Source organism: Aquarana catesbeiana, linkage group LG04 (genome assembly GCF_042186555.1).
Source record: "Aquarana catesbeiana isolate 2022-GZ linkage group LG04, ASM4218655v1, whole genome shotgun sequence".
In the NCBI taxonomy this organism is placed as follows: domain Eukaryota; kingdom Metazoa; phylum Chordata; class Amphibia; order Anura; family Ranidae; genus Aquarana; species Aquarana catesbeiana.
This window is the reverse complement of record NC_133327.1, coordinates 490,122,422-490,130,937: the sequence shown is the minus strand read 5'-3', so window position 1 is coordinate 490,130,937 and position 8,516 is coordinate 490,122,422. Positions and strand designations below refer to the sequence as shown.

General features: G+C 43.9%; 1 protein-coding gene across 2 annotated transcripts in view; it reads left to right on the top strand.

Annotated features, from left to right (window-relative positions):
• The first annotated feature begins 1,801 nt into the window (after positions 1-1,801).
• Positions 1,802-8,516, top strand: part of SLC30A6 (solute carrier family 30 member 6) — a 139,148-nt gene continuing 132,433 nt past the window's right edge. For both annotated transcript variants that reach the window (XR_012243944.1, XM_073627662.1), the window contains exons 1-3: positions 1,802-1,924; positions 7,917-8,003; positions 8,426-8,510. Coding sequence is in view for 1 of the 2 variants with exons in the window: in XM_073627662.1 (XP_073483763.1) it covers positions 1,922-1,924; positions 7,917-8,003; positions 8,426-8,510 (175 nt within the window). In the remaining variant the exon portion in view is untranslated. The remainder of the gene's footprint in view (positions 1,925-7,916; positions 8,004-8,425; positions 8,511-8,516) is intronic.

Below are 8,516 nucleotides of genomic sequence, written 5' to 3'. Positions count from 1 at the left end.
AATGTAATCCATTTTGTAAAAAGATTATATAATGTGCAGTGTGTCTCCTTTTGTAACTTTTTTTTTGTGGAAAATACCTTATTTACAGTGCCGCTGGGTGCTCACGTGAACCTCTGGATGACATGACTGTATTTGAATAAATGTAGATTATTGTACATTACCGTTAACAAATAAGGCATCCCAGACATCCCAACCTGCAAAAACTAATCTCAGGGAGGTGGCGCTCCGCGCCCGCATAACCACCCCCCCCCCCACGGCAAATTTTTTTAAAAATCACCTTTCAATATTTTTTCACAATGCTCCTGGGGATGGGGGTATGTTGTAGTGGATGGTGTCGGTAATTTTTTATTTTTACATATTGATTTTTTTTACAATTGAATTTGTTTTTACTTTTTTTCACAATTCTTTTTGAGGGGAGGGGGTTGAGGCAGTGGACAGTGTTGGTAGGGCAGGGGGGAGTGGTGTCAGTTTTTTTTTTTTTTTTTTTACAGACCCCTGACATCTCCCCTTTGAGACAGAGAAATGACTGAGGACACAGATTCCCCAGTTCCTTTCTCATCACTGAAGATAACTGGAGAGGAGACAGTGGCTCCTGTCCATTCATAAACTGAAGCAGAGTAACACACAGTTTACTCTGCTCGGTTATCACAGGACACGGGAGCGATCTCGCTCACTGTGTCCAATTCAGACAAGGAAGGGGTTGGCAAATTACATATTTACCCAGCCCCTTGCTCCGCTCTCCATCCTAACAGATCCCCCTTAGCCAGCGGGAGAGGAGAGGAGGGAACCCGGATGCAGGAGGCAGAGGAGAAGGGGGGGGGGGGGGGCAGGGGGATCAGAGGAGCAGGGGAGCAGCACACAGGGAACAGTGGGGAATGATCAGTGCTGTGGGGAACAGCTCTGAACACCAATCTCCCTGTATAGATTTTTAGCTGCCAGCCGTGGGAGGGAGAAACACAGTAGGTGTCCCTCATTCCCATCTCAAAAAGTTGGGAGGTATGCTAATATAGTGTACCCCACGCACTGTGAAAAGTTCTTGAAGCTGCATGAGGAGCACCATTTTCCCACTGAGAAGTCACAGGACATAAAGGTCCAGTAACTTATTTAGTAATGGTGAACTGTCGAGAATATTTAGCAAGAGAACTTAGAGAAAGAGGCAGCCACAAGCCCAAGTAATTTGTGTCCCCTTTTGTCATTCTGATTTTTTTTTGCCCACATATATGTGCCTAGATGTTTATACGTGTAGTAATGCAAGCACTATATATGACCTTACTCTAGTTTTTCTCTAGAACGTTCTGCCAGCAAGATCCAATGTAAATAAATACCGGCACGGTGTGCAAGGATAACAACTGTTATACTTAGGAATAAATGTCTATCTGTGTGTGATCACAAGCACTGGCGAGATGTTGGGCGCATAGCGTACTTTACAATATAGGGGCAGAAATACGCTGCAAATCCAGGCATATTTTATGCTGTATCCAGTAACTGTTCTATCTGTTTTTCAGTCTTGAAAAAAACGTGAATGTATAATAAAAAGTATTTTTAGCATATAATAACTGCCACAGCTTACACATCTCTCCCTTGTGGAATGTGTACTATTTTTACACACTATACACGGAGAACTAACTGACGGAAAATATTTATAGCCGGGTGTGAAGACACTCGAACACCAACAAAACTTTACAGCTTGTACACATTTATCTGAGCTTCCCTGTTCTAACTGCTTCTTGATCCGTGTACAGTACCTGGCGGTACCCAAAACAAACATGGCTTCCGGCCACGTCAAGCATACTTGTCACGTGATAGGAAGAAGCATGTGCAACTCCTTCCTTGCAGGCCAATCAAAGTGGCTGAATGTAGTTACCATACCGACGTGTTCCTCCTCCAATGAGAGGCTCTTCCTGCTGTGGGGATTCTAGCCATGGTGAGTTTTTGTGTGCTTGGTTGGGCTCGCCTGTTGTATTTCTGGTGTCATTAGACGTTTGGTGGTGAGGAATTGGTGCTTTACGGATGTCATGACTACTGCAGATCACTGGCTTGTGTGCCACACAGGGCATGCCATGGGGCTGGGAGGTTTTCTTGTCTGATGTCCCGTCTTCCCTAAAACATCTCCCTACATAGATTAAAGTGCTGCTATCTGATGTTCAACAACGTGCTTGGATCTTTGTTGTTGTCTCTGGAATGTTTTTGTTTTTCTTTTGGGTGGTAATGTTTTTTTGTATCCTCACATTTTTTTATCAGCTTGCTCTAACTAAACTGATGTGACTTATCCTGACAGTCTTGATTAAGGGCATTGTAGCTGTTTGAGTGCATTTGCAACAGAAACAACTACTGTCTGTGATACTTTTTTACTTTTTTTTTATCAACATTTCCATTTTTAGGACACGCTTTGTTTCCCTCTTCTTGGTCCAAACACAAAAGGGTTGTTCACACTAGTGCTTGGGGCAGAGAAACCTAGTGGTTGAACTGCGCTTTTACTGCTCACCAACCACTACCCCCTTTAGCTGCAGAGGCAGCAGCCAGGGGTGTACACATGCCCAGGGCCAGTACAAGGGGGGGCGGAAGGGGCAGATGCCCTGGGCGGGACCATTTACTGGATGAAGGGGGGCGCAGTAGAAGTCCATCTGTGTTATAGAAGGAGTCCTTTAGTTCTCCCATATAGAGGAGTGTATTTCTCCTATGGTTGAGTAGCAACATCTTTCATTCTATGAATAGCGTAGGACCCATTGATAATGGGGTACTTTGATGCAGTAGTGGGCTTAAGCAATATGTGGTCATATAGTGTGATCAAATCCCTATATTTTTTACTTATTTGCTGAATATGTTCAGGTGCTTTAAATAGCCTTGCAGGATTTAAATGTAATTTTAGTATATGTGCGCTGTAATCTTTTCCTTTGTATAATACAGGAGGCGGTTACTGACCCGGTGAAAACAGAGGGGGGAAAAAAATTCTAAAAAAAAAAAGAAAACTAATGCAGCCACCACATCTAATGATTGGTGAGCTGCAATATATTACATTTTTGGTTTTGGGTTTAATACCGCTTTGGGTGAGGTCACCACCTGGCCATGCCCCATACTTATATAAGAACTGTCAGACACCAGAGCAGCAGGAATGTTCGTCGGGGGAAAAAGCATTTTTTTTTTTTTTTTTTTTTAGTTTTGTATTTTATCGGGGAGGTGGCCATCGTGATTGACCTTAGAGCTCCCACGGGGGGGACATTATTCTTTTTTAATAAAGAACTTGTCAAAAACAAGTTTTTCTTATGCTATACCGTTTACTTTTTTTTGGTGAATGGTTAGGGGTACTACCCCACACTCATTTACGTGGGGGACAGGATCTGGGGGCCTTCTAGATTCCGATAAGCCCTCTGACAAGCACAGTCCAGGGTTGTGGGGAAGAGGCTCTTGTCCCCATGTTGAAAGCCCTCCCCCCCCCCCCCAATGTTGAGGGCACGTGGTACAGATTTTTTTTGGGGGGGGGTCAGAGCGCATGTCACAGCAGTGTGAACTGGGCCTGTTTCACAGTGGATTCTTATTGTTTACACCTGGGACTTTCACTGAATGCATTCACGTGGATGTTTGGATATTGGTGTAAAACGGGTGCTCAACCTTTTAAAGAGCGAGGGCTACTTTAGCGACTTAGTAACTGGTTGTGGGCCACAATAAGCAGAGCGGACAGATTACAGATCCGTGTTTGCTCTGCATATGCAGAGCGGACACGGACACAGCCCACTCTACTCTATGGGCCCTCTAGTCCGATCAGATTGGAGGTAGGTGGGTGCAAAAGTCTGTTTACATCTGCCGCTCCATAGAGATGAATTGGGGGTCTGATTGGGTTGGACCGACTGGCAGTTTACCTGCAACATGAGTGCAGCGCAGTGCACCTGTGGGTTTGCTGCACTTATCCATAGATCTCTATTATATCCTGCAGGTGTGACGCACTTTTTGTAAGTGCACCAAACCCGCAGGTAAGAACAGAAGTCTATGACTCAGCACAGATAACCCGATGGTGCACTGCGCTGCACCTGTCGATCAGTTTGGAAGTAGCCCAGTAACCATTGCAGAACAGATATACCCATATAAACACTGAATTTAGTAACCAGAACTTACCTTTAACCACTTGCCGCCTGCCATATAGCAAAATGACGGCGGCAAAGTGGTTTTGATATCCTAACCGGACGTCATATGACGTCGCCAGCATATCAAGCTGCTGCACGCCTCGGGGGCGCGCATCGCGGCGATCAGTGGTATGTCAGTCTGACACACCGCAACTCCGACCTAGGTAAAGAGTCTCTGACAGAGACTCTTTACCACGTGATCAGCCTTGTCCAGTCACGGCTAATCATGATGTAAACAGGAAGAGCCGTTGATTGGCTTTACCTCACTCGCGTTTGTCAGACGCGAGTAGAGGAGAGCCAATCGGCTGCTCCTCTGACAGGGTTGTCTGTGCTGATTGATTATCAGTGCAGCCCCCCTGAGGATACCCACACTGGACCACCAGGGACACCACCAGGACCAGCAGAGGTGTCACCCTAGACCACCAGGCATTATTGTTTGGCACTGATTGGCATCCATCAGTAACATCTATTAGAGTACATCAGTGTCACCTATCCATGCCGCCTTTCAGTGCCACCTATGTGTACCCATCAGTGCCGTATATCAGTGCCCATCATCAGTGCCACCTCATCGGTGCCCATCAGTGCAGCCCCATCAGTACCCATCAGTGAAGGAGAAAACTTACTTATTTACAAGCTTTTGTAACAGAAACAAAAAAAAAACATTTATTTTTTCAAAATTTTTGCTCTTTTTTTATTTGTTTAGCAGAAAATTAAAATCCCAGAGGTGATCAGATACCACCAAAAGAAAGCTCTATTTGTGGGAACAAAAGAATAAACATTTAGTTTGGGAACAGTGTTGTATGACTGCGCAATTGTCAGTCAAAATGTGACAGCGCTGAAAGCTGAAAATTGGTCTGGGCAGGAAGGTGTATAAGTGCCTTGTATTGAAGTGGTTAATAACAGACTTCCATTCAGGTACCACCGGTTATTGGTGTCCCAGGCAGAGTACATTTGGTATCACTCTGCTTGTGACAGGAGTCGGCGCTATATATAGGAAGCATCAGCATATGCGGCTCTGCTCCCTCCAAATCCACTTGCTTCCTCTACTGCCTGCTTCATTCAGAACACTGATGCTCTGGGATGGCGGGTTGGCAACCCGCGATCTGGGCTTGCCAACCTGCTATCCCAGAGCAGGAGGTCGCAGGCCACATCCTTGGGCTCCGCGGGCCACTGGTTGGGCACCCCTGGTGTAAAATAATAATGAGTGCTGCTGTCAATTTCATTTCACACTGATTGGCCTGCACTCTATCTACTCTGGGATACACTGTACATGTATTATTGGTTTGAGGTTTACATGTAAATGCTCAGTGACTTTATCTAGTCTTCCTACAAATGGGCTGGTATTGCGGTTTTCCCAACATCCATGCTCAATCTAAAATGACTGTTTCTACATTCTGGACAGAGAGCGCAAGAGCTTATCTTTTAGCCTATGAGTGCATGGATACATAGGATAACATGCTGGGGAGTTTATTGACTGTAGAAAAAATGTCTGAAGCCAAAAACAGCAGCTGTAAAAATGTCCAGTGTGCATGAGGCCTAATACTGTTGCACAAGAGACTCGGCTGTCCGGGACGCCCCTCCTCATTGGCTGAGACAGCAGCATGGCGCCATTGGCTCCCACTGGTGTCAATCAAAGTCAGTGAGCCAGTGAGAAGAGAAAGGGGGTGGGGCCGTGATGCAGCTTCGTGTCTGAATGGACACAGGGAGCTGTGGCTTGGGTACCCCCATAGCAAGCTGCTTGGGGGGGAGGGGCCAGGAGCACCAAAGAGGAACCCGAAAAGAGGAGGATCTGGGCTGCTCTGTGCAAGACCACTGACAGAGCAGGTAAGTATGACATATTTGTTATTTTTGGCGAATAAAAAAAACAAGACTTTAGTATCACTTTAAGTTTATCAAACATTACAGGCTGGAAATGCTAGCTAACCAAGATGTTTCTTTTATCCATAAAGTTCTTCAAACCATTATCCAAGCCTCTTCTGATAATTTTCTTGTTAATCATCTCTGGAATATGCCCCCTATGAAGCATGAGATTAAACTGACTGGTAGCATCTTTTCAGCACCCCTTTACTGTCCCCCCCCCAAAGTTATTTTTTAGCATTTTTTTTTTTTTCTTTTATTGCTGACCAAGTGGTAGTTTTATCTCCTCTTCACTCTAATTTGAGCTGGTATTTCCTGTCCAGGTCAGGTGGATGGGGATATTTTTTAGTTGCTGTCCTGTGCAATCCGTAACAAAATTTCACAACCACACAACGTTTGTTTTATAGATTAGATAATCAGTATCTGCTGCATGAAGATTGACTCATCACTGCATGTGTAGTTGAATCTGAAATATAGGAAAGCTCTACCAAAGTGGTCTCCTGGAGATCTAGAAATATATTGATTGATTTGGTCTACCAGTACTCATCCTTTGATGATCAGTTTGTTTGGGGTGAACTGATCCCCAAAAGCAAATCTCATTTGTGTACTTAGGCTCTGATAGTAGTATGCAAACCCTGGCTCAAGTGCCATATTTTTTATGAGGTGATACGCAGGAGGAAAAGGGGTGAGCGTTCAGGTAGTGTGCTGATATTCACAGAAAGGGGATGCAGTGGCATAGACTGGGTGCACTTCAGGCTCTGGTAAATCCTTTCATGTCAGCTTTATAGGTCAGCAGTGGCAAGTGGACCACATATGTGCAATACATTTTGGGTGTGGTTATTTTTTTTTGAGCTGTTAAACAATTCCCTTATACAAGGTGTGTCTAAAAAGTTGGTGGATGGTATCAGAAAAAACAGAAGATACAAACATATTACCTTTATTGGCCTTCAAAATAATTGCCATCCTTCACAACACACACTTTGGCAACGTTCATAAAGCTTCTGAAAACCATCAGCAAAGGACTCTTTAGGAATTGATCACAGAACCGCTGTCACACATTCTTGGATTACTGCCATGTCTGAAAAAGCCTTTCATGACGCTCTTTAGGCAGGGAATTTTTGGGTCACGAGCAAGATGGTGAATGCCATTCCATCGGTTGCCGCTTGGATTCTGGATCAAACTGGTAGCCCCAGGTCTCATCCCTTATGACGATGGTTCGCAGAAAAGATGGATCCTGTTCACACATGGTAATGAAATCTCCAGAGGTTTCCATCTATTTTGCTTTCTGTTCGTCTGTCAGCTTGTTCAGCACAAACTGGGAACAGATCTTCTGCTTACCCAGATCTTCATGAATGATGGTTGAGCATTGTGTCCTTGCTAATGCCCAATTCCTCCACCATCAATTGTAGAGTCAGTCGCTGATCTCGTGCCAGCATTTATCGTACTCGCTCGATCTTGTCTGGGGTTCTGCTTGTCAACGGCCGACTCAAACAAGGCTCATCCTCAGTCATTTCATCCTGTCACGAAAGCTTTTGAACCATGCGTAAACACATTTTCTGCTCATGGTTTCCATCCCGTCAGCAACATATGCATCTCCGTCACTGTTTTACCTAATTTGTAGCAGAACTTGATGTTCACTCGTTGCTACTTCTCAGACTTACTGCGTTCGACTGTCCACAGCGGGTTTACCCTGACGGTCACGTGTACCCCACGTGGTGGCGCTTCTCAACGTATCTATAAATAGCCATGTGCAGGCAACTGGCCGATGTTGCCATCGAGATTTCGGACCATTCACTGGACTTTTTAGACACACCCCGTATGTATTTTAAATGCTCATTTAGCTGTTTAAAGTTTTTCCCTTTGAATAACTGTTTTTGTTTATTGCATTAACCATCAAATTTTCTTTTTCATAATGATATATGCTTATCTTATTTACTAAAGGGGTCCATACACCTTTTCCGAAAGACACAGCGCTCCCTGCTTGGCAAACTAATGCAGGAGTTTCGTCTAGTTACCGCAGACCGCAGAGTAAGTGTACCCTATAAAGATCATCATACTAAGGGCAGACTTTGGAGATAAAATGTTGCTATCCCGCACAATATTATTAATTTGACAGTACAATAACATTTTCACAGTTGTAACCTGTGTTCTGAAAAAATTACACTGTTTCATGGTCTACAGGCCAAAGGCACATTACCACTTCTGGTCATAGCTTTGCATTATATTAACAAATACTAAATATGTCTCAATATCTGAGAAAACAATGTACATTACATCTATTCCTCTCTTCAAAGATTTTGTACCTTTCTTCCTTTCTTTCAAAATAAAATATGTTCCTTAAATGCAACGTTATGTTATTTTTTTTTATTCAACATTTCTTTTAGTACAGCATATAATGTTTGATATTTCATGTTCCATTATTTTAACAAGGAATATGCTTTCTGCTTTAGTCATGGAAGATTTTGCTGTTTGGTGCTATAAATGTGGTTTGCACAGGATTCTTACTCACGTGGTGCAATTCTACAAACAGTATGGGTATGT